Source organism: Vipera berus (assembly GCF_964194415.1).
Source record: "Vipera berus genome assembly, chromosome: 8".
NCBI lineage: Eukaryota > Metazoa > Chordata > Lepidosauria > Squamata > Viperidae > Vipera > Vipera berus.
In genome coordinates, this window is record NC_138211.1 from 3,797,310 (window position 1) to 3,823,289 (window position 25,980).

General features: G+C 43.2%; 1 protein-coding gene across 2 annotated transcripts in view; it reads left to right on the forward strand.

Annotated features, from left to right (window-relative positions):
* SORL1 (sortilin related receptor 1) overlaps positions 1 to 16,753 on the forward strand; it is a 60,908-nt gene extending 44,155 nt beyond the window's left edge. For both annotated transcript variants that reach the window (XM_081333777.1, XM_081333776.1), the window contains 19 exons: positions 335 to 469; positions 1,558 to 1,713; positions 2,957 to 3,106; positions 4,175 to 4,303; positions 6,194 to 6,320; positions 6,815 to 6,984; positions 7,809 to 7,921; positions 8,176 to 8,280; positions 9,050 to 9,122; positions 10,171 to 10,253; positions 10,876 to 10,972; positions 11,247 to 11,431; positions 12,207 to 12,326; positions 12,741 to 12,905; positions 13,606 to 13,780; positions 13,929 to 14,035; positions 14,748 to 14,940; positions 15,227 to 15,439; positions 16,657 to 16,753. In XM_081333777.1, the coding sequence (XP_081189903.1) occupies positions 335 to 469; positions 1,558 to 1,713; positions 2,957 to 3,106; positions 4,175 to 4,303; positions 6,194 to 6,320; positions 6,815 to 6,984; positions 7,809 to 7,921; positions 8,176 to 8,280; positions 9,050 to 9,122; positions 10,171 to 10,253; positions 10,876 to 10,972; positions 11,247 to 11,431; positions 12,207 to 12,326; positions 12,741 to 12,905; positions 13,606 to 13,780; positions 13,929 to 14,035; positions 14,748 to 14,940; positions 15,227 to 15,439; positions 16,657 to 16,724 (2,564 nt within the window). In that variant the 3' untranslated portion in view covers positions 16,725 to 16,753. The remainder of the gene's footprint in view (positions 1 to 334; positions 470 to 1,557; positions 1,714 to 2,956; positions 3,107 to 4,174; positions 4,304 to 6,193; positions 6,321 to 6,814; positions 6,985 to 7,808; positions 7,922 to 8,175; positions 8,281 to 9,049; positions 9,123 to 10,170; positions 10,254 to 10,875; positions 10,973 to 11,246; positions 11,432 to 12,206; positions 12,327 to 12,740; positions 12,906 to 13,605; positions 13,781 to 13,928; positions 14,036 to 14,747; positions 14,941 to 15,226; positions 15,440 to 16,656) is intronic.
* Positions 16,754 to 25,980: the final 9,227 nt, after the last annotated feature.

The following is a 25,980-nucleotide window of genomic DNA, read 5'->3' on the forward strand; positions in this document are numbered from 1 at the left end:
CCCACGATCATGTGATCAAAATTCGGACGCTTGGCAACTGACTCATACTTATGACCGTTGTTGTGTCTCGAGGTCAATTGATCCCCTTTTGTGACCTTCTGACAAGCAAAGTCAATGGGGGAGCTGGATTCCCTTAACCATCAGATTACTAACTTGTTAACTCTGATGATCCACTTAACAACTGTGGCAGTTGGAAAATAGGGCAAAGCTTAACCAAAGTTTCACTTAACAACAGAACACCTGGGCTCAATTGTGGTCGTACACCGAGGACTACCTGTACACCCTCAGTATTTAAGGTGGTGAAAACTAACTGGGAATATTTTGTCCTGGCTAGAAAATCCAAGTGAAGCCCCCAGCTGTTCTAGGTACTTCCAGTTCCAGTGTGACAATGGCCACTGCATCCCCAACCGATGGAAGTGCGATCAAGAAAACGACTGTGGCGATTGGTCGGATGAGAAGTCGTGTCGGGGTAAGAGAGAGGGAGAGGGAGGGAGAGAGAGAGAAAGAGAGGGGGAGAGAGGGAGGGAGGGGGTGAGGGAGGGAGGGAGAAAAAGAGGGAGGGGGAGAGAGAGAGGGAGGGGGAGAGAGGGAGGGAGGGAGAGAAAGAGGGAGGGAGGGAGAGAGGGAGGGAGGTGGAGAGAGAGGGAGGGAGAGAGAGGGAGGGAGGGAGAGAGAGAGAGAAAGAGCTCTTTTCCGGTTGCTCAGAGTTCGTTTTGTGAGGCCTTGGGGTTGGGAGCTGTGTTTTTGTAGATGCAGAACTAAAATTGCATTTGCCTTTTTGGCCACACCATCCCGCTATTCACTTAACGTTTTGTTTCGAATAAACGACTGTTGCAAAAACCGTTGCATTCCACGGATGAAATCTGCCAGGATCCTTCTGATTGTATTTCTCTCATTTGTAGTATAGGCTTTGTTTCATTGCAAGATTGATTTTAAAAAAATCCCTCCATCTTCTAAGCCAGGGGTCTCCAAACTTGTCAACCAACATGAGGAATTCTGGGAGATGAAATCCACACGTCTTAAAGTTGCCAAGTTTGGAGACACACACACACACCCCGATCTAAGTCATGAATAAATTTTTGGGAGCAGGACTGAATCTTGTGGCACCCTATTTGCTACCTTTTTACAGACAGGTGGAGTACCTGCCTGCTGATTGGCTGTAGCCTTTGGGAAGATCAGTCTGTGCAAAGACCCCAGGCAGAAGCAATCTTCTCCAGAAAAGTTTGGGGATAAATAATGGAGAAATAGTGTTACGATGAATCTCAGTGTCTTGCTTTGGCTGTCCTGTTTCTGGGCATGGGACACTAATCTGGATGGTTTAGTTCAGAGATGGGTAACTATGGGCCCTTTACAACCTGTGAACTTCAACTCCCAGAATTCCTGAGCAAGCCATGTAGGCTGGGGAAATCTCTGTGTTAAAGTCCACAAGTCTTAAAAGTTGCTAAGTTTAGAGACCCCAGCCCTACAATAAAGTAGCATTCTTGGAATCCCCATGGTCTGTTTCTTGACTCGCCTACCTTGAGCTTCTACTCTGATGTTGATCTGGTTGAAATCCAGGCTCTGCAGTCATCGCCGTCACCACGGCAATTCCTGCCACGTGTGCCCCAAATCACTTCCGGTGTAATAGCGGGTCGTGTATCATGAACAGCTGGGTTTGCGATGGATACCGAGACTGTGCCGATGGATCCGACGAAGAGGCCTGCCCCACCGCACGTAAGGCACCCTTCTCTTTTACCCTTTGCTAGACATCGGTTTTAGTGGGCTGGGCAAGAAAAGGGAGGAAATGACCTCACACCATTGTGCAAATGACACGAATTGCATCCTTCGTGTTACACGAATGCCAGATGGAGAAGGCCTAAAAGCTGCCAGATGTTCCAACGATAGGGAGGAGCCACAGAAAAGCCAACTTCCGGGAATCTTGGAAGATGATTCATTTGCTTTCCAGTGCCATCTGTTAACAACCTGTAGCCACTGGAGATATGCTACGTTCACTCATAATACTAAGACAGGATTTTTTAGCAAGGGGTTGAGGAACAAGCATTAGTGGCTTGGCCTTTGCAGACAACCAACCACAACTCCTGGTTGTGCACTAAGTCCATATGGATCAATTTGCATATTATACTGGGAGGAGGAGGAAGAGGAGGACTGTGGGGTCTTTATTATCTCTTAGCTTGGCGGTTTTCTTGTGGAAGTTTCATTATCCAACTAGGGAACATCTTCAGTGCTAGAAGAGGGTGGGTTGGGGGGGAGGAGAAGGAGGAGACCAAGTCCAGTATATCTCAGGGATACCAAGTTTGGAAAAACTGTTGGGGCCAATTCGTAGAGGACAACCTGGCTAAGTTCCCATGTAAAATGACCGAACATCTTCAAACATGCAAAGTCCTTTTGCAGGACCAATTCCTTAAAGGAATGCTACATGAACATCTCTGCTTTGATTGGATGGGGAAGGCATTCTTTTCGCTGAAGTAGCCAGCCCAGATGTGACTGAGTGCACCGGCTTCTGATGGCTCAGATTTAGTACTAGGAAGGATCAGATCATGGTTTGGAAGCTGCAGTCACGTTTTCTCCTGTCTCAACCGATTCAGGCTGCCATCTGGTGGTATGGGAGGCAAAGGAACTGGCTTTGCCTACAAAAATAAATTGTAGTCCAAGGAAGCTAGCTTCTAATGCAGTGTTTCTCAACCTTGACTATTTTAAGTTGTATGGACCAACTCCCAGAATTTCCCAGAAGCTTACTAACAGCTTTCAAAGATGATGTGTTCAGAGCAACGTTTCTTAACCTCAGTCATTTTCAGATGTATGGACTTCAACTCCCAGAATCGCTGGCTGAAGAATTCTGGGAGTAGAAGGCCACACACTGTAAAATGGCTGAAGTTGAGAAACACTACGCTAATGAAGCAGGGTAATAGTATTTCTGTGGCTTCTGATGTTTTTTCCCCACCTTCTGCCCACCCAGCCATCGGTGCCAGTTCCACATCTGCCAGTGTCCATGGACGTTGCAGCCGCTTTGAATTTGAGTGCCAGCAGACCAAGAAGTGTGTCCCAAATTGGAAACGCTGCGATGGCTTGAAAGATTGTCAGGATGGCACAGATGAACTCAACTGCCGTAAGTCTTTGTTGGCTTCAGGGGGAACTCCTGAAAGATTCCTGCTGTCCCAGGAGTTTCTCTTGCCTTTTTCTCTTGCCAGACAATGCTGGGAACCCTCTGGAATGGATTCCAATCCATATCGTTGGTTTTGCCTTCCTGAAAAATGGCCACGTATCTTTGATGATCGCAACTAGTGTCTGGTTTCTCCATTAATTGGGTTCAAACAGATCATGCAAACCCATAATGTTGGTTGGTCATGAATGAACAAACCCTACAGTTTTGATGATTAAATCATGGTAACTCATTTCACCATTAACTGGGATCAAACGCATCATACAAAACCGTGTTAACCAGTCATGAACAAACCCAACGGTTGTATGAATAAAACATAGTAAGCTCATTTCTCCATTGATTTGATTCAATTAAATGTTACACAAATTTAACATTGGTTGATCATGAATGAACAAAACCAACAACTGTGATTGGTTAACCATGGTAGCTCATTTCTCCATGAATTTGAATCAGTTAGATGTACAAAACCTTAATGTTGGTTGGTGATGAATGAACAAACCTAATAATTGTATGAATAAACCATGGTAGCTCATTTCTCCATTACTTTGATTCAATTAGATCAGAGGTGGGGAACGATGGCCCTTTTATGACTTGTGGACTTCAACTTCGAGAGTTCCTGATCCAGCATGACTGGCTCAGGAATTCTGGGAGTTGAAGTCCAAAAGTCATAAAAGGGCCATCGTTCCCCACCCCTGAATTAAATGGTACAAAATTGGTTAGTCATGAATGGACAAACCCAGTGGTGATGAGTAAACCATGGTAGTTCATTTCTCCATTAATTTGATTCAAGTAGCCCATACAAGACCATAGTATTGGTTGGTCATGAGAGTACAAACCCAACAATCATGATGGCTAAAGATCTACTAGGCTTTCAGGAAAAGAAACAGCACCAAAATTCAGGAATGCTTCTATTGTTCAAAAGACAGCAAGATTACTTAACGCGAGGCAACTAAGTAGATCCTCCCCGTCTACTTGTTGTAAGATGGCAGTATTGCATATTTTTCTGTCTTCCAGCGACTCACAGCACCTTGTTATGCCCTAGTGGATTCAGATGTGAAGATGGGGAGGCCTGCATCATGAAGATGGAACGATGTGACGGTTTTCTGGATTGTCCGGATAGCAGCGATGAAAAGAACTGTACTGGTAAGTCCTAGCATCTAAACAAAAGTCCGAAAACAGTGAAGCCCATGGAATCCAATCCAATCCAATCCAATTCAATAGCTTTATTATGGTCTTTAACCAGCCTTTTCATTAAAAAAAATGCACAGGGAAAAAGAGAAATCGTACGAGATAACAGTTTGTTGTAGGGGAAGGGAAAAATAATAGGACAATAAAATGTCCTATCGAATTAAAAGTTGCATAACTTGGTGAAGATATTTCACCACCCAATACAAGTACCCCTTGACCTATGGCCACAGTTGAGCCCAAAATTTCTGTGGCTAGGCGAGACAGTTGTTAAGCCAGTTTTGCCCCATTTTATGACCTCCTCTGACACAGTGATTAAGTGACTTCTCTTAACAACTGCCATAAAAATGGTCGGTTTGGGTCCGGTTGTATGCTGCCACCACTGAACCACCTCAGTGACTTACGACTGGAATTTCAGCCCCAGTTGTCGTCGTACGTAGAGGACTGCCTATTTTCCATCCAGTGAGGCTGGTGGGGGGAGCCCGGTTCAGAAGGCCTGTCTCATGATGGTTTTTCCCCCAGGTGTTCCTTGCTCCCATCGTCCCCTGCCCCCACCCTGCTTGTTCCGTCAGCAGAACTCCAGCCCTCGATTCATTATGGCTGAGATAACGTCCCCATTAATGGCCATCGATCGCCCTTTCCGTTTGGCAGCATACTCCTTCCCGTGCGGCCGTGCAGCTCTCCTCCTCCCCGAGCGGGAAGGGTCACTGAACATCCATCAATCTTTAATTAAATATTGATTGGGAGAAGTCTGCCCAGATTCTGTCCACCCACCACAACGTGGAAAACGTCCACCTGGCTGGAATTTTAAAAGAGCGGCACTCAAGTGCTTCGAAGCCATTTCCCAAGGGCCGGGAAGTTGATATTGGAGAATTTAGTCGGTCGGGGGAAAAGACTAGGAACGGTTTGAATGATTCTGGTTTTTATTTGGGGGCGTTTGCGGGGAAGGGACCGTGGAGAAAGTGAGGTCAGGAGCTGAAGCAAGGCCTTTGATCTGTGCAGCTTGGGCAGGAGCCTACCTGGACTCAACTAAGTGGCCAATCATTTGTGGGAAGGTGGATCCAACTCTCTTGAACGTAGTCCCTCCATCGTTAACCTTGAAGAAGAATCTCCAAGCACAATTTATAAGGATGACATGGGTAGTCCCTGACTTACCGACGGTTCACCTAGTGATCGTTTGAAGATACAACGGGACTGAAAAAAATGACTTACGGCCATTTTTCATACTTTTTCAACTGTTGCAGCATCCTGGGGGGTGTGTGTCACGTGATCCCCTTCTGCAACCTTCTGACAAGCAAAGTCAAGGGGGAAAGCCAGATTGACTTAACAACCGGGTTACTAACTTATCAACGGCAGGGATTCACTTAACAAGTGTGGCAAGAAAGGTCGTAAAATGGGGCAAAACGTATGTAACAAATGTCTTGCTTAACAACAGAAACGTTGGGCTCAGTTTTGGTTGTAACTTGAGGACCACCTTTGTAAAAGTTTGGGTCATGGTGATCGGTTGTATTAGCTGTTGTGGACTGGCCTGTATTCAAGGAGTGCATAGTATTTAAATGGAATGGATGGATGGATGGATGGATGGGAGGGAGGGAGGAAGGAAAAAAGGATAGAGGAAGGAAGAAAGGAAGGGAAGAAGGAAGGGGAAGGGAAGGGAGGAAGGAAGGAAGGAAGGAAGGAAGGAAGGAAGGAAGGAAGGAAGGAAGGAAGGAAGGAAGGAAGGAAGGAAGGAAGGAAGGAAGCTTTAGCCCAGAACACTGTTTCTGCACAGAGGTGGTGATAATCTCAATCCCTTCTTTCCAGTCCTTATCAAAGTCAGGAATTCTTTCATTATTTTTTTTTACATAGATGATACTCTTGTCTATAAGGTTCAAAACCTTCAGTGGACAGCTGACTTTTTAGGCAACATCACTTTATCCTGGGCTCAGCCGAAGAAGATGCCTCTCTCTTCCTGTGTCTACAATATCTACTACAGGTAGCTTGTCTGATTTTAGCCTTCTTGCTAACTCCTGGCATCAGGGAGCTTGACTGCAGGCTTAAAATTAGGCCCTGTGTGCTAACATAGAACCTCTTATTAGTGCAACTGCTATTCCATTCATGGCTTGTGCAGCAAATTGTACAGTGCTCTGTGCAGCTCCTAAATTAGCTTTTCTTGGTGGGAATCCAAGGGTGGAGAAGGCAGAACCGAGCCATGTCCTTTACCCGTGTTGATGGTTTCACTGACCTGATCTGCACATTACAATGTGCTCATACATAAATGCGTTTTCCTGAGGAACCTAAAAGTGGCTAGTTTCATACAACACACTCACACTTAGTGTGCATGGACCCAAACATGGATGGAATTAAATGTATTTCTAACAATATCAAGACAAATGATTGATACATGGAAGCATGGAACAGATTCAAAAACTGCCTGTGAATCACTCCGCCACAGTGATGACGTGCTTTTTTGTCCACTCCCCAATCTAGGATGGTGGGAGAAAGCATGTGGAAATCGGTGGAAACCCACAGTAGCAAAACCAACACCATCTTGAAAGTACTGAAGCCAGATTGCACCTATCAAGTCAAGGTCCAGGTCCAGTGCCTGAGCAAAGTATACAACACCAACGATTTCATAGTCTTACGGACCCCTGAAGGACGTAAGCGAGTCCATTTCTTCACAGGCCGCATTGGGATAAAGGTGGGGTAAACACTCATATTGCTTGGGCCCAAGTATTTAGTTGCAGGGGAGAAGGTCTCTTGCACTGTAAATGATCTCTAAATGGTAGATGTTCAGGGCAGGAATCCCAAATGACCTTAACCTACAGATGCTGATTGAGGTTCTCCAACCAAATAGAGGCCACCAACCCTTCTGGGACGTTGATTCCTTCCAAGCCACTCTTGCTGTTGGGAACCTTCTACCTTCTTCATTTTTCCTAATTTTCAAGCCAAATCTGTCCCTCAAGATCACTGTTCCACGTTCTGCATTCTGGAAAGATACAGAAGGAGGAGTCCCTTTCAACCTTCTCAAGGCTGTGAATCCCATTTCTTTCTACCTTCTTCATCTGATGGGCATTTGTCTGTAGCATTATGTAGAAAGAGTGGTTGAATTGTTTAATTTCCGCAACTGCAAGGAGATCATTCCATTGGAGAGCCGTACTTGAATCACGGGTGTCTTGCCCTTTTTACCAAAGAAGGATGCCTAGAAGAATGGGCTCTCAATGGCTGTCAGGGTTGATAGCCTTTTGGGGTCTACAAGCTAGACCCCAAACACAGCAGACTAGACACACTAGGGCTGGGTACCGCCAGGGCAAGAAGACAAGTTGCTCTGTTCTCCAAGCTCCTGAATTTCATGCATCTGGTTGGCCATGAAGAGATACATAAATCTGGGATTGATCAGTCCCTGGCTTGCTCCAACAGGACTACTTACCTACTCACCTTCCTTCCTTCCTCCTTCCCTCCTTCTCTTTCTCTCTCTCTCCAGTTCCAGATCCCCCCCGCCATCTTCAACTGCAGCTGAAGAAAGAAGCTGAAGGCATTGTGGTTTGCCAATGGGCCCCTCCAGCAAATGCCCATGGTCTAATCAGAGAATATGTTGTAAGTATCTCATTGTACATTGAGATAAGCTGACCCCAATGATGGAGAATTGATTTGAACAGGCATTCAGGTATAAGGGGTGTCATTTTACCTGCATTGATCTTACTCAATTGCGGTTTCCCTCCACAAATATATGAGGTCAAACCTGCAGATTCAAACCTTTCATTTGTGGTCAGGGCAGGATCTTAAAGATTTAGCCTGCTGAAGGCGACTTTAGCAAGGAGATGGTTGTCCCTGTTTTTCCGTCCTGGTAGGTGGAATACAGCAGAGCCGGATCAAAGGAGTGGTCTTCCGTGAGGGCTCCCACCAACTATTCAGAAGTTGAGATGTTGCAAATCAACGTCTTATACATTTTCAGAGTGAGTAGATGTTTTATTAGAACTCTGTGAGGTTCAACTGATCTTAGCCTGTAGAACTAGGAGATTTCTATTCTTCTGTTGTCCCAAAAAGAACAGATATTTAAAGGGCAGTGGATTCAGTGTAATGTAGCCAATTGAAGGAGAAATTTTGATGGAACCTCAACTATCAGGATTGTTTAACAATGGAGCCAGTTAACTAGGGGAGGAGTGTCCTTGTAGAAGCTTCTTCTGAGAAAGTCTTCCAGATTTCTTGTACCAAGCAAGAATCTTTCTGTCTTTGTTCTTCTCTAAACATTTCCTTGATGGACACATCTTGAGTGGTTCCTTTGATGAGAATAACCCATAGTTGTTTGAGAATCTTCTGCATGCTTAGCGATCACCACCTTCCTCCACCAGTTTCCCTGTGGATGTGGAGATCCTTCAGCCCAAGGTCCACCTGGCCACCAGTCTGGTCTATCCATGGCGGTTGGGATCCATCACTTGGCAGAAGTCTTCTGGCTTTTGGGAGTGGCCCTCCCAAAGCTTTTGAGTTGTATTGGCTGGGAATACTGGGTTTTGTAGCCCCTACCCCTTCGGGAGAGGGTAGAAGGATTCTGTTTTTGATCACTTAGCATTTCCTTCAGAATAACAACGAATATGTCATTTGTTCCTCCTTCACCTCCTTGCCGTTCACTTCTAAACTTCCTTGGCCTTTGTTTGTTTTTAAAAAGAGCTATTTTACCAAGGGAAATTCTCTCGCCTATTTTAACAAGCTTTCTCTTTTGAAAAGGTTGCTGCAGTAACAAGCCGTGGCGTGGGCAACTGGAGCGATTCCAAATCCATACGAACTATAAAAGGCAAAGGTAAAACCTTTCCGGGATTAATTTCTTGAATTCTTTTGTTGCACTAGACACTGAGGTTGGTAAACACAGCTAGATGGCAGCAGCTATTCAACCCTGGCTGGTCTCCAAAAGCTCAGGAGATCTGCCTGGGCTTTGACTTGCGTGAGAGGAAGCCCAGAGCTGTGACAGAGGAGAAGGACCTCCTTGAACAATGCACTAGGAAGCACTTCTATGTGGTTGCCCCAAAGCCCGTCATGTCCGTGAAATTACCCGTATTTGAGCTTACGCTTAAAGAGATGCTTTACTTAATTGCAGGACACAACTGCCACTTTAAATACATATAAATATACACATACACTTATACGTACATATGTACATATATGTATGTGTATTATATGTATGTGTATTATATGTATATCTATATATGTACATGTACTATATATGTATATATGTATTATATGTATAAAAGGGACGCGGTGGCTCAGTGGGTTAGGACGCTGAGCTTGTCGATCAGAAGGTCGGCAGTTTGGCGGGTCGAATCCCGAGTGCCGCGTAACAGAGTGAGCGCCTGTTACTCGTCCCAGCTTCTGCCAACCTAGCAGTTCGAAAGCACGTAAAAAATGCAAGTAGAAAAATAGGGACCGCTCCAGTGGGAAGGTAACAGCGTTCCGTGCGCCTTTGGCGTCTAGTCATGCCGGCCACATGACCACGGAGACGTCCTCGGACAAGCGCTGGCTCTTCGGCTATGAAACGGAGATGAGCACCGGCCCCTAGAGTCGGAAACGACTAGCACGCATGTGCGGGGGAACCTTTACCTTTACCTTTATTATATGTATATGTTAACATATATGTATTATATGTATATATGTATATGTACTATATGTATTATATTATATGTTAAGCACCTGATAATAAGTTAAGGACTTGAAAAGGGACTATCGTCCATGAAAGGGCACATTAAGTAGAGTTGGCTGGTCATCCTTGGGATGTCCTTCCAATTAATTGGAGTCTCCTGATGTCTGTTTATCTATCCATGTTCAATCTCTTTCTCTCCTTTGACCTTATTCAGTGATTCCTCCTCCGACGATCCACATTGATAGTTACGATGAAAACTCCATAAGCTTCACCCTCAGACTAGACGCCAATATTCAGGTGCGATATATTCTTCTTTTTTTAATTGCCACTTTTAACAGTGTGTACGGTTGGTTCCCAAGTGCTGCACCCTCAACTACCTTTCCTAAGAGGGATCAATCGGAAATAAAAACAAAACTGGAATTTTGGGAAGGCTAGGGGAGAAATTATCGTGTGTGTGTGTGTGTGTGTGTGTGTGTGTGTGCAGTTTTTTGTTTGTTTGTAGTACCAGTCTACAATCCCTGGGAAGAAGAATGCTTAATTATACTAATTCTACATAAATACATTATTGAGGCCAGGATCTAATTAACCAAAATTGGCTTTCCTCCTTGATTTCACCTGAATTCTAATTCTGTTCACAATGATCCTTTCTCTTTTGCCTCCGTGATTTTTCCCCAAATGTATGTGAAGGCCCTCGAGCAGATACGAGAAGTCAGACCTGCTTGCCTTCATCCCTTTTTTCACAATCATAATATTTCCGTATTCTCAAAACAGCTTTTATAAAGGTTCTCCTTTGTTAAAAAATAATAATTGCCTTTTGTTGATGGGGCCCTTTTCTTCCACTCGTGTAAAACCAAACCACCCAGAAATTGATTGGGTATTTATTTGTCTGTCTCGTACCTCTCACGCTGCTGGTTGACAGGTGAATGGCTACGTTGTGAAAATTTTCTGGACTTTTGACACCCACCGACAAGAAAAAAGATCATTCTTTATAGATGGAGGGAAGTCGGCCCAAACAGGTAAGATGATCTGAGCAAAATTACCAGAGAACAGGGATATCCAGTCCCCAATCCACCCTTAGCCATGGAATCAAATCCTTTTATTGTGCTCAGAGGCAAGTATATAACAATGCAGGGGATACAGATATAGAGATAGATAGATAGATAGATAGATAGATAGATAGATAGATAGATAGATAGATAGATAGATAGATAGACAGACAGACAGACAGACAGACAGACAGACAGACAGATCCTCTGTCTCCAACTAATTCCCTTTTTTTCCTTCCCCCAGTGAGGAACTTGACTGCTCAGACACCGTATGAAATTTCCGCCTGGGCCAAGACGGAACTGGGGGACAGCCCGCTCTCTTTCGCACACGTGGTGACCCGCGGCACGAGGCCCTTCCCCCCCAGCCTGAAGGCTAAAGCGGTCAACCAGACGGCCGTCGAATGCAACTGGAGCGGGCCAAGGAATGTGGTAAAAAGGAGACTTCTTCTATTCATCCCACGTGCTGAAGATCTGTGGTTCTTTCTGTTGTTGAGAGTTGTCCCTTTGTTGGGGGTGGGTGGGTGGAGGAACAAGGTATTTTTGAGCCGTGTTCTGGAGTTCTGCAAAAAACAGATGGCGTTCTTAAGAGACCTGTGTGAGAGAGGATCCCTCAGATGGAAAGGATCGGTCTTGTTTCCTGGACAAAAAATTTTTTTACTGGTAGTCCTTGACTTGCAGTCACAGTTGAGCCCCAGATTTCTGTTGCTATGCAAGACAGTTGTTAAGTGAATTTTGCCCCATTTTACGACCTTTCTTGCTGCAGTTGCTAAGATCCACTGCAATTGTTAAGCGAATCCATCTTCCCCATTGACTTCGCTTGTCAGAAGGTCACAAAAGGGGATCCCTTGATCCTGGGACACGGCCACCGTCATAAAGATGAGTCAGTTGCCAAGGGTCTGAATTTGAACCACAGGGAGGCTGCAACGTTCATAAGCGTGAGAAACGGTCATAAGTCACTTTTTCCAGTGCTGTTGTAACTTCAAACGGTCAGTAAATGTATGATTGTAAACTGAGGACTATCTGTATGCTGTGGCTGCCATTTTGTGGATTAGGAGATTCTGGGAACTTTTTTTTCCACTCAGTGGTTCCATGGACCAAACATGTTTGAAAACCCTGGGCCTAAAGGATTCTGGGACGTTATTCACAGAACAGCAGAATTAGCATGTTTATTTATTCTTCCTTATTTCCTCTCCACCCTGAGCAGATATATGGCATTTTTTATGCCACGTCTTTCCTGGAACTCTACCGGAATCCTAGCAATGCAACCACAACTCTCCACAACATGACTGTGATTGTTAACAGAGATGAGCAGTATCTATTCCTGGTAAGGATAGACTTTCAATTCATTCTTTGGGGCAGTTTCTACAAAAACCCAACTCAGTTAACTTAAATGCAGATGAGAGAGGAGATTTGAAAGTTGTTCCTCTGGTATCCTTTTACCATATGCCTGGGTGGGGTTAAACACTGTGCTAACCATGATTTATCCAATGTGCTCTACTAGCTTAGAGTGAGCTTTTTTCTTCCCATCATGGTGGAATTCAAGTTCTCCAATTGAGTGGTTGGTGGAACGTAAGTTATGGAAGAATGAAAACCATGGGCTTGGAAAGAAGCTAAACCAGGACTAATAGTCCATGTTGGTTAGATTCAGCCTATGCTTCGTGATCTGGAAAATCCATATTGTGCTTTTCAGGAAGTGTGCCTTTGGTGAATTGCTCTACTGATATCTCGTTTCCTCCAGGTGAGAGTTATTTCTCCCTACCAAGGACCACCTTCAGATTATATTGTTGTGAAGATGATTCCTGACAATCGCCTTCCCCCTCGGCACCTTCACGCTGTCCACCTATCAAAAACATTCGCCATCATTAAATGGGAGTCGCCTTATGATTCCCCGGACCAAGATATGGTAAGAGGGTTGCCCCAGTCCAAGATTGGCCCAACATTGACTCTACCTATGGTTGGGGGCCTTATGATCACAATCTTGGTGCAGCACTTTCTCCTTTTGGAAAGGACGGGAAATATGTCCAACCTTGTTAGCGCCAATTGGAAGACTTTGCATCATGGTTAGCCTTAATAGATTAAACAAAATTAATGTATTGAGGACATCAAGAATCTGGAGCAGATACAGTCACTGTTGTTTGGATTTGCCTGCGTCTCACTCAGGGACCTTGTTGTCTGTGGTCCTCACAAGGCACAACGCCAGTCCATGTTTGGTGAACTGATCCATAAACATGGAACCCTGGGCCTATGCCTAGTGCCAGAGAGGATGGGTTCAACATAGGATGCTAGCTTTTGATTCCAAGGTTAATTATTCCATTAATCAATACTGTCCTAGAAAGGATCTAGCCTTCTTCAGCCAACTCTCAATGGATCGCTGTTTCCCTAAAGCACTGTCCTTCAACCTTGCATGGACTTCAACTCCCAGCATTCCCCAGCCAGCCATGCTGGCTGGGGAATTCTGGAAGTTGAAGTCCATACCTCTTAAAGTTGTGAAGATTGAAAGACTCTTCCTAAAAAGATGCTCCGACTGGAATACAATATTTCGTGCTGGATGTTGGAAGAAACATTGCATCTCCTGTGTCCTCGTTTCTTCTGCTTCTCCCCAGCTGTATGCAGTGGCTGTGAAAGATTTAATAAGAAAGACAGATCGAAGCTATAAGGTGAAGACTCGAAACAGCACGGTGGAATATACCATCAAAAAACTGGATCCTGGTGGAAGATACCACATCGTTATACAGCTAGGAAACATGAGCAAGGAAGCTAATTTGAAAATCAACACAGGTAAGGGTGTGTGGTGTAAGTGCTGAACTTGTCATCATCTGGAGTGCGTGCCCCATTGAATTCAATGGGTCTTTTTTCCTGCATTTATTAAGAAGTTCCTATTACATTGACCTGCTACATCCACCTGCCTCTCCAATTTCTGTTACAGTTTCCTTGGCTGCACCTGACGCTTTAAAGATTATACCAGAAAATGACCACATCTTGTTGTTTTGGAAGAGTTTAGCCTTAAAAGAAAGCCAATTTAATGAAAGCCGGGTAAGTTGCAGTTGTGTAACAATGACACTCTTTCTCTCCCTGCTGCATTTAATTGACCTCTTCAAAGGATTTCCAGGTTCACATGCAAACTGGTTTGTGTTCACACAACGCCCCAAGGAACAGTTGACAGAATCGTAGTTTATTGTTTATTTGCATTGACAGGATTGTGGCTTATTGTTTATTTACCTTGCACAAGGCTACAGTATATGCAGAGCATGGTTTGCAGACCACACTGTCAGAGTTCAGATAACAGAGTAAGCCCAAATAGAACTGCATTATACACAAATGCAATATTGTTGTTTAAGTGTATTAGCCACCCAAATCCAGTGGACTCTAGGCAGCAAACGAAATGGGGAAAAAATCAGCCAAAAACATTAAATCTTTTTGAAATTTAGTTAGCCCAGACTAAAATAATTTAATACATAACAACATCAACAAAACAAAACAGGGGCCATTTAACAAATAATAAATGTCACCAGGTTTTCTGGAAGCCAGGAGGGGGAATGCTGTCACCTTATGCTGTAGACCAGGGAACTTCAAACTTGGCCCTTTTATGACTTGTGGGCTTCAACTCCCAGAATTCCTCAGCCAGGCACGCTGGCTGAGGAATTCTGGGAGTTGAAGCCCACAAGTCATAAAAGGGCCAAGTTTGAAGACCCCTGTTCTAAATACTTCCGTTCACCTTAAATGAATGTGTTCTTTCCGCCTTCAGGGATATGAGGTGCACATGTTTGACAGTGGGACCAACACCACATCTTACCTGGGGAACACTACGGAGAACGTCTTCAAGGTTTCCCACCTGAAGGCCGGCCACAATTACTCCTTCACGGTGCAAGCAAGATGTCTCTATGTTGGGCAGATGTGTGGAGAGCCTGCAACTCTTCTCTTCAGTGAGATGGGAAGAGGTAGGGGAAGTGTCTCCATCTCCTTTTGTCACTTCTGGCATCTTCTCCACCACATTTCTGTTTGGACCCCCCAGAAGAGCAGAGCGGGAGAGACATGAGTTTGGATCCTTCCTCAAGTTCATATTTCTTCCAGTTGGCCAACGTCAGGTCTTCTGCTCAACAAAGCATGTTGAGAAGGACTTTGACCATTTTCGGAGAACTTCTTGGTATCAATTGAATCTCTGTGAGCTCTGTTCTTTCATCTTTTTCCCTTTCCCTCTGTTCAACCCTTTCCCCCTTTCTGTAGACAGAGAGGCCACTGCATCCATATTGGGCAAATCAAAGGATGTTGCTGCCATCGTGGTGCCAGTCTTATTTCTTCTGCTAGTGACAGTGGGCGTTGGGTTTGTGGTTCTGTACATGAGGCACCGAAGACTTCAAAATAGCTTCACAGCCTTTGCCAACAGTCACTACAACTCACGACTGGGCTCTGCCGTTTTCTCCTCTGGAGATGATTTAGGTAAGTGAGGTCTTAGGAATGCTTGGGTGTGATTCAGAAACACTGCTGGATTTACATCAAGCCACAAATTGTGTCTGTGTCTGCTCTACTTGGACTGAGTATTAATACCTGGACTGTCCATGGAGATTCTCATCCATCCAGGTCATGCTTGTCTCAAATATGCTTTTTGGCAACTGGACTTCCTTGTTTTCCCTTTGAAGACGTTTCGCTTCTCATCCAAGAAGCCTCTTCAGCTTTGACTGGATGGTGGGGAATGGAAGGATTTATACTCCTTGCAGAGAGCAGGTCATTTGCATTGAATATAAATCCTTCCATTCCCCACCATCCAGTCAGAGCTGAAGAAGCTTCTTGGATGAGAAGTGAAACATCTTCAAATGAAAAAAAGGAAGTCTAGTTGTCTCTTGATATCCAGACCATATCCAATTGCCTTTGGGATATTAATAAACAGCTTGTTAAATTTCCACTTCAGCCATTTCCAGAGTCCATTGGATTTGGGTGATGAATGAATGAATGATTTAATTTGGGTTCCTTTATTGAGTCTGGATTAAGTGGTCTCATTAGGCCATATTTTCTATATAATTATATAATTATTTATTATAAAAGAATGAAATGCAAAATGGAAGAATAGAAAAACATACATCCAACAGAAGAACAAAAACAGAAAGAAAAAAAATTGTGTACAAAAAAGGGGAAAAATGACCCAAATATCCAATAAATTTAACATTAAACATAAAGAATCCACCTTGGTTCAATGCTGAAAATAAATAAATTTTTAAAAACCTGATAATTTATCCTCCCCTTTACATAACGGGTCTGCAAATAGTTATAAGCTTTCCCATCCCTGTTTAACAAGAATACTATATTAAATAAACAAATATTCCAGGTAAGGGGATCTCTGTGATAATCAAATTGATCCACCATCTGATCATAATATGGTATCATAAAAGAAATAAAAAACAGTCAACAGGTTAGACCAGGGGTAGGCAACCTTGGCTCTTTTATGACTCGTGGACGTCAACTCCCAGAATTCCTGAGCCAAATCCTCAAATCCCTCAGTTAACCATCTTTTATTCAGCTTTTCCAAACTTCTGTGGATCGCAGTGAGGAGGTAGGCATGATCCCCCAGTGGTCCTTCATGCCCATCTCTACACTTCTTAGTGTCTTGACTGTCTCTCATTCTCGTTGAGTGTCAATCACCTTGTGGCTTGATTTACCAGGAGACGAAGACGACGAAGCCGCGATGATCACGGGTTTTTCAGACGACGTCCCCATGGTAATAGCATGAAGAAGGCTTCTGATTCCGGAAAAGCAAAAACAAACAGACAAACAAAAATGGTGTAAATATTTTATTTGATAAAGAGAAAAAAAAGTCAACTGTTTATTTTAAAAAAAACAAAACTAAACTAAAACGCACTTTTTGAGTTGCAAGACGTTATTTTTGTATCAGCTGGAAAAAAAACGAAAACGAAAAAGAAGCAACGATGACACTTTGTAGCACACTGCTGTGAAGTTTCAAATCAGGTGGATTAGTGAGCATTTCTGTGGCTGGGGGTTCTTCTTTTCCAAACTTCAGTTTAGTCTTACGCCTCCTGGGCACAGCTTTCGATTCGCTGAGGTCTTTCCCATTGGCAATGACTTTGATCCTCTGAGAACCTGTGATTAGTTGGGAATCTTGGGACAGTTCTCCTGGCTTTGAAGAAGTCAGATGGAAAGCAAAGGAAAGTCGCCTGTCCTTAAGAGAACTCTTTTTTGCAACGTGTGCTAATGAAATGGTATTGTCAGGTTCTCCACTGATCGCTGAATACGGAGGGCATTGCATGAGACCCAAATATTTCCACTTTCATTTTTTCCCCCTAGGTTAGACCACGGCAGGCATTTCCCCAGCTTTTGATAGGAAGAGATGAGTCAAACAAGAGACTGGACATCGTTGAACCGTTGTCCATGCCAGCCATAGGATGCCAGCCCCTTATTTCTAGTTTGACCTCTGCAAGTTGACTAAATATTATTCAGAGATTGGTAGGAATCTTGTGGGAAGAACACTGATGTTCTTCTAATGATTTGGATTCTCACTTTTTGGAAGCAGACAACAATCTCTAGTTTTGGCCCTCATGAACACCAAGCATAGGTAAGGTTCCTAAAAAAGTAAAAGGAAGAGAAAAACGCTCTGAAGATGTGCTGAAACGTTGCTGCTTACAGAACCCTGAAGTTTTCAGGGGCATTGGCTCAAAATGTATACCCCAGAGTTATGAGTTTACTTAAAAATGACCTCGTTCTCTCAGGATCAATCTCAACCATCTTCAGGTTTTCTTTCTCTGCGTGTTTCTTTTTCCTAAGCAAAAAAAAAAGTTATTGAAAAAAATGTTTAGGAAATCTATAATTTTATCTATATCTGTCTGTAAAGAGAGAAGGAATAGTTCCTGAAGGTTTTACATTGACCGAAAGACAAAAAATATTTGTATTATGTTTTATAGGAGGGGTTGGGGTTTTGTTTTGTTTTGTTTTGGGGGGGGGTCGGTTCAATTAATTTATTAGGAAATCTGCTTTTGATCAGAGTTCCAAATTCTCAGCCGTGCACATGATCGTTGGTTAGCAACACGACACTTTAATCTATTTTTGCAAAACGCTGGATTGTTCTGTTTGTTTTCTGTCTCCTGTAGTTGCATCAGGCATGATTGCCGCAGTAATACACAAACACAACCTTTTTTTGGAAAAAAAATATATCTCTGAATACTTTTTCATGCTTTGTGAGAAAGTAAAAGGTCAGGCGGGTAGAATGGAAACCTTACGAAGTTGTCACACTGAGGGCTTAAATGCTTTCTGCAGATTACTTTGCACGTGTTCATAGATGCAAAAACAAACAAAAGGTTCAACAAGTCTATTTTGTTCTGTTTTTCTTATTGCTTTGTCTGGAGTCTGTAGACGCTGATGCAGCCTCAAGGGGTTGGTGGGGTTCAGCCCCCTTTTACAAAAAAAGTTTTATGAAATGGGACTTTCTCCTTATTGAAATGGAACCATCAGTGCAAACACTATATTGCTTTGCATAACAATGTCAGTGGTGTTTTGGCAGACTCAGTGGCTCCTCAAATGTTCTCCAGGACCTTCTGGAGTGGGACTAAAACGCTTCCATGCTTTTGAAGCTCCACAAATGGTCTGATCCTTTGGGGCCTCCCTGGACACTTAGATTGTCCTTCCAACTTGTTTTCCTGAGCGCTTTGGCCCACCTTTCTTCTATCACAGATGAAGTTGAAGCAGGGGAGAATAGGAAAATAGATGTTTGAGGGTGAAAGTTTTTTCCTCTGAGCTTGTGGGTTGGTTTCTGAACGTTTCCTTACCAGGCTGGGTAACCTCTTCAGCGGAGCTTAGGGGTGTTCTTCTGTTTATAAGGGCTTCAGGTGTGGGTGTGTTGAGTGAAGGTCTTGTGGTAAGTTAAGGTCACCCTACCATCACAAGACCCTCACTTAACACACCCACACCTGAAGCCCTTATAAACAGAAGAGCACTGACACTGGCATCCCCTAAGCTCCGCTGAAGAGGTTACCCAGCCTAATAACTAAATTTTCGGAAACCAACCCACAAGGTCAGAGAACGAACTTTCACCCTCATCCTACACCTGAGCTACAGGTATTCGCCACTCTTGCAGAGAGATGTTTACTGGAGGAGAGGTGTATAAGGTCAGAGGAGGTAAGGCTTTGGATCACATCGTCTACAATCCTTTGGCACCATCTGTGGTTGCTGAGGCTGATTCAGTGGAAGTCCAGAACGGTTGTGCGAGGAAATCCTAACTGCCTACTTCTGCCCTAAATTTCCAGATCGGTGTCGGAACCTGTATGTTGAAGGCCAACATACACGTTCCAGGATAATGTTGCAGGATCCCATCTGGGTCTGTCGCTGGGACCAGAGGGTTTGTCTTCTGAGCTTTCGGATTTGTGCTGGAGCCCCCATCCTCAGGGAACTTCTCTGTCTCCAGAATGTGTTTCTTTGGGCTCTTCCAAGCATAGAATAGCCTAAAGCACACATTCCGGTAGAGAGAAGTTCCCTGAGATGGGATCCAGCATGAGTCTGGAAGGTCAGAAGACTAATCCTCTGGTCCCAGTAACCAACCCAGATTGGATCCTAGAACTCTCCGTGTTTCAGATCTCAGAAGAGGACCACAAATCTCTGGAGGTTAGGATCTAGTAGCATTGCCCAGGTAAAGCGGGTCTTGGGAATCTGATGACCCAAATTTCCTTGTTTCCATCTGGAGTTTTGATCTATTGTTTTTGACACCTTGACCAGGAATGGCCACTTCCCACATTGGTTGTCTTGTGGGGATGCCTTGAGTTCCCTCTTAGATGCGCCGATGTCTCCTAATTTTGAAGAACAACAATCGGAGAAGCAAAAGAAAAAATTAAAAATGGCTCTGGGGTAACTCGGCAGCACAGTTGAACTCATTTTAAAAATGCTATGAAATTGATTATGTGCTTGCTGTTACTTCGCCTTCAAAATACATGTTTTGATTAAAGAAAAATGGTTGAGATGGAAGATCTTGGTTTGAGCTGGGGTTTTCAGAAGCAGGCCTCATTAGCAGCGTTTCCCAATAGCAGATATGCCTAGAACCTCTACACACACTACACAACATTCGCTGACTGGATGGTGCTGTGGATTTGTAGCTGTGAAGATGTGACTCCAAAGCCAAACCTCAGCAAGTGAGAATACCTCGTAATTCTTGATTTGTTCACCGTAAGTTAGAATGTGGATTCCTCCATACAAAAATAATAAAAAAAAGAATAGCATCATCACAGCAGATTTAAGGGTTCAGTTTGGAGATAAAGGGAATCTAAGAACCATTTCTTTATACTGCTAAGTGAATGCTCACCATCAGACCTGTGGGGCAGAGGTAGTTTCAGCTTTAAATAAATTTTATATTTTTGTGATTGTTCGATTCACAAAACTCTGCTGAAGCTTGTGTTTTTTTATTGTGTTCATTGTTGTAAACATATCGACAATGGTTGGTTTTGCTTCCTGCCCTTAGTCTTGTAATAAGTCTTGAGATATTTCCACTGGACAGATGTGATGGCAGAGCCGTGAGCCTACCTTCACTTTAGAATCTGCCAGCTTCAATTTTCTTTCCAACAAATGAGGGGCCATAAATTATCTAGAACCTGGCCACTTTAAGACTTGTGGACTTCAACTCCCAGCATGGCTGGCTGAGGAATTCTGGGAGTCGAAGTCCACAAGTTTTAGAGTTGCCGAGTTTGGAGACCCCTGATCTATAGGATGTTCCCCCTTATGGGAAAAAGGAAAGGAAGGGACAGCTTAGCCATGCTGACTTTGTTGAGAACCAAGGATTTGGTTGCGATGTCTAAAACCTGATCACCGTTCCAATTCTTCCTGTTGTGTGAACCAAGGATTTGGTTGCGATGTCTAAAACCTGATCACCGTTCCAATTCTTCCTGTTGTGTGAACCAAAATTATTGGGTTAGTTTTTTGTTTGGATTCTTTGAACTCCAAAAGTTGTTTGATTAATCAGGTCTAGTGTGTTACGTGAACATCACCAAAGGCACACAAACTACTTTTTCAGACTCTTAAGATCTCGTGTCTCCACATTGTGTTTTTCTTCTGCCTTTTAACACTTAGTCCCAAATGAATTACTACCAATTGCAGCATCAGAGTTGCTCTTGTCTGGTGGGATTAGTTATAGCCAACTTGCAAATTCTCTTGGGTTGCTGATTGATCTATCTATCTATCTATCTATCTATCTATCTATCTATCTATCTATCTATCTATCTATCTATCTATCATCTATCTATCTATCATCTATCTATCTATCTATCTATCTATCTATCTATCTGTCTATAATCTATTTGTATCTATATATCATCTATCCTCTCTCTCTGTGTCTGTCTGTCTGTCTGTCTGCCTCTCTCTCTCCTCAATAGCATCGTAACATAGATTGGCTAACAAAAATGGCTAAAATGACATAAACCTTGGAAAGAAAAAAGTTTGCGGAGTTAACCAGTAGTGTGTTCCTTGGGGCAGTGGCCAGTTTGACAGCCAAATCCGGCAGGTGGTGCTAAAGAGCAAAGGAAGAAAAGCAAAAAAAAAAAAAAATTAAAAAAAATCCACCCGAAATGACAAAAAGCAGATGTGATGCACCTCATCTCCTTGCCAATAGCCTTGGGCTTGCTTTTGTGCTTCCTAATTAAAGTCAAAACACTCCCTGTTATTGAAGATTAGAAACGCTGACTTCTCAGCACACACAAAAGTCTCAGATTTAACTTTTAAGGCAACCATCTCTGGGCTACAAACATCTGGATAACCGTTAGGATGTAGGCTGAAAGACTGCAAGAAAATGGAGGATTTTCTTCTTCTTTTTTTTTGCTAAACGGTGAGGTCATCCCAGTATTGGCTACCCAGATATGATAATTCTAGCTTGCCTACTTCATTCAGCCACCTGAAATGAATTTCCTTTCTTCTGTCTCTTGGTTTTGGTTAGGTCTATCCTGATCTATCTGTGGCTACTTTTCCTTCAACTCTCCTGCTTCTCTACTGCCAAAAAATAAGCCAAGCTATTAAAAGCAGAAATCAGTACTGCATATTGTGCTATTAACTTAGTATTCCATGCATATTAATAGGTGAGATTTGTGCATAATTTAAGTCATCCAAGTATTTTAAACAATGAAGTATCATTGAGGTGTGAATCTGCTACAAATCTACTTTCCATTGTTTAAATTTCGTACGGATATACATACCCCACTTCATTATTTTTAAAAAAAACCTGTGCAGTCTAACTTGGCAATAATAATAATAATAATAAAAAGGAGACATCACTCTTGAGAACAAAGCTACTGCCCCTTCTGTTTCTCAAAAGACCCACGAGCCGTGTTTTGAACAACCCACTTTGCAGCCAAGAGACCCAGAATAACATCACAATGCTTTCTATCTAGTGTGAAAACATGCAAAACGGAAAATTGGGACTCTTTGAAACAGCTTTTGGTGGGATTCCATTTTGCACATTTAGCATTTCCATTTTTTTTAAAAAAAATAAAAAGCTGCTCATGAAAAATAAAGGCATTGAGGATGGTAAAGGATTGAGACATCAACTCTTGGTGAAAAAATAGCCTTGATAGATTTGCTTAAAGTGCAGACCAAGCAAAATCTGGATTATTAACGTTTAGAAACTTTGCAGTACCACTAGCATGCACCAGGGGGCCGCACGGACATTTCTCCCTCTGCAGATTCAGTGGTCTCTCTTCTCTCTCTCGATAATACTTTGGGTGGCCCCCCAAAACTTATTCGTTCCAGATGAGTTCTCGCTATTGTAATATTTTGTTTAACCCAACCCAGTCTGAATGAAGCCGGTATAAGAATGCAGCTTTCCCCCCCCTTTTTTTTAAAAAAAAAATGATACTCTGCAAAAAACGAGAGACTGAGTTCTTAAACAGCCAAAGATCCCCTATTCACATTTTGACAGCTGTTTAGCTTTTTGAGCTCCAACTTGACATTCACAATAGAACTTTTGTGGAAGGAATATTACCAGACTGGAACTGAATATACATATTGGACCGAGATGTCCAACATGTCTGGATTCCTCTTTGAAGATTAGAATTACCAAGTCAAAGGAGAAGGACAATGATGCAGAAGGGACACCTTGAATCACAAAGAGGACTTGAGATGATGGCGAGATACTCCGGTTTTTTCCACGTCGTGTCTTTGTGATATATTGATGATACGGTTACAGTAGGACAAGCCATTGCCTCCCCTCCTAACCAGATTTTAAACATGGTGGGGTCAATTGGCATCAATGGAGCCATTTTTGTTGCACTTCACATATTATGCCATCAACAGGTTATCGCTGGATTTTTGAAAGTGTCAGGAAAATAAAAGGTAGGGTTGATTGAACCAAAAGGCCAGGGGTCTTCAAACATGGCCCTTTTATGACTTGTGGACTTCAGACTCAGCGTGCCTGGCTGAGGAATTCTGGGAGTTGAAGTCCACAAGTCATAAAAGGGCCAAGTTTGAAGACCCCTGCAAAAGTCTGTCTAATCTGAGAGTCTCTGCTCGCAGTGATCGAATACCAAAGACCGCTTTGAGAAGGGAAAAAAAAACATCTGGTGATTTATAATCAAAGCAGCCCATGCTTAAAATGTCTTTGCAAACCGTGTACAAAATAACCCCCAAAATTTTGAATTTCTTGGCATCCTTGTCAAACAAATGCATTCTGGGCCATAAGGGCATATGAACAGCTCCTCGAGCGTAAAGAGGCTTGCATTAGAGCAGGTTTATTTCCAACCTGATAGCTTTAACTCTCTGTAATATTTTTCTTCGTGGTTTCTTCTCCACTGAGACAAAACTAAAGATGGATGCAAGCAACTCCATTTGTATAGCCCAAGGCAGGGATCTTTAAACTTGGCCCTTTTATGACTTGTGGACTTCAACTCCCACAATTCCTCAGCCTCAGGCCCGCTGGCTGAGGAATTCTGCAAGCTGAAGTCCACAAGTCATAAAAGGGCCAAGTTTGAAGATCCCTGGGCTAAACATACCTAGTTGTTGGTTCATACGATGGCGTGCTCCAGGTCCCAATGATTAAACAATGTCATTTGGTGGGCCTCAGGAAAGGGGCCTTTCAATCAATCTCAATAATGCCCTCTGTCTCCTGGAACACCAACCCCTCCCCTCCCCAAGATTCATATAGCTCTCCCTCTGGCTCGGTTTAAAGAAGCCATGAAAATCTGGCTCTGTCCCCAGATCTGAGTTGTTGGATGAGTGAAGGGCCCATTGTAAGATGACCTGGCTTCTCTAAATGGTTGTTGGTTCTTCTGATTTGAGGGTTTTTTTAATTGAGACTGTACAGTGTATTTTGTGTGTTGCCCAGGATCATAACAGATTGGGGGATGGATAGTTGGATGGATAAGGATGGATGGATAAGGCAATCAGTGGAAGATGAAACTCCTAGGACTGAAATAACATTTAAGTCATGCAAGGCAATATTTTTGACCTCAACAAGCACACTTTGGTTTCAGTTTTGTTTGTAGGCATTCCTCATATTTGGCTATCCAGAAGGAAGTGCCTTTGTTTTAAAATAAAACTGGCAGATGCCATCTTCTCAGAATTTGCATTGAGGGGGGGGGGAAATCAAAACAAAAGAAAGCAACCCACATTGTTGTTGTTTCAAAGGAATTTGGGGCATTGAAATGTTTTTCAGCAATTAAACAGCATGCATTCTCAACACATGACTTTTCAGTTCCAAGCAAGGTGCATCGACTTGGGAAGGTGTGATGTACCTTTTCTCAGGTGGTGGTGGTATGTTGGGGCTTTGCTCTGAATATCTGAATGGACCCTATAGGAATCTGAAATCCAACACACTTTAAGGAAACAGGAAAACTATCTGATGGATAGATTATTTATTCATTTATTTACTCACTCATGGTGATCCTGGGCAGCTTTACAAAGATAATACCTCAATACAAAAACCAGTGACACCCCACCCCCGTGACAGCAATCAGATCAGCCACTTGATGGGTTCCATGTTCTCTGGGGTGCCCAGGTCCCCTGGCAAAGCCATGTCTTCAGGGTCTTCCAAAGTAATGTCATATGGGGGGTCAATCTTATCTCTGCAGGGATGATGTTCCACAGGGAGAAGGCCACCACAAAGAAGGCCCTTCTTGGTCCCACCAGGAGATCTTTTTAGGAGAAGGGACCTAAAGCATCCCCTGCCTCCCCACTCTGGTGGTTCAGGTAGATATGACTGGGGAAAGACGGTCCTTCAGATAACCTGATCCCAGGCCATAAGGGTTAGGTAAGATCTAACCCTGAGTTTTGCAACTCTGTGTAGAAGATTTGTAGAAGCAGTAATGGAATCATACTGTGCTTAGTTCGTATCCAAACCGCACCAGCTTCAGTTTCAAAAGCTATAACGACAGCTTGGAATAAAAGTTTGTCATCAAAGGCCTTGGTCATTTCCCAGTTTGTGGTCTTCTAACCACACCCCTCTTCCAAAGCTGCCAATAACCATCTGTTTCTCTAAATGGCCCATTTTGTGGGTCTTCTAAATCTAAAGCCCTGTAGGCTTTGACGTTGCCGTGATTTATCATCACCTGTGCAATTGCTATTCCATATTGTGAGAGGTTTTAAGATATCTGTAAATGCAAGAAAAAGTTGTGAATTCTATTTAATTAGTTCAAGGGGTTGGGATGTCACCTTTTTGCTCCTCATTATAAGACTTATTTGTTACTTGACATCTTGGTTGCTTCTCTTGATGCTTCACCACTTCAGTTTAGGTTTCTTAACTCTGGTTAAACTTCATAAGAATTGGACCCAGCTATCTCTGCTATCTGGATCCACACTAGTTATTCCACTGGGTCTGTACTTGAGTTGTAGGAGTGTCAGCATTCTTGGGAGAGCTTTGGGGGGTGATGGAGACACATGATATGTAGGGGCGGAAAGAAGGCTTGCTAAGAGGCTACTTTAGTCAGGGTGGTGTATGGTTAAAGTATTGGTCTACAAGACCATGGTTCAACTCTTACCTCCCATCGTGCTATCCAAGTCAGTCCAATCTACAA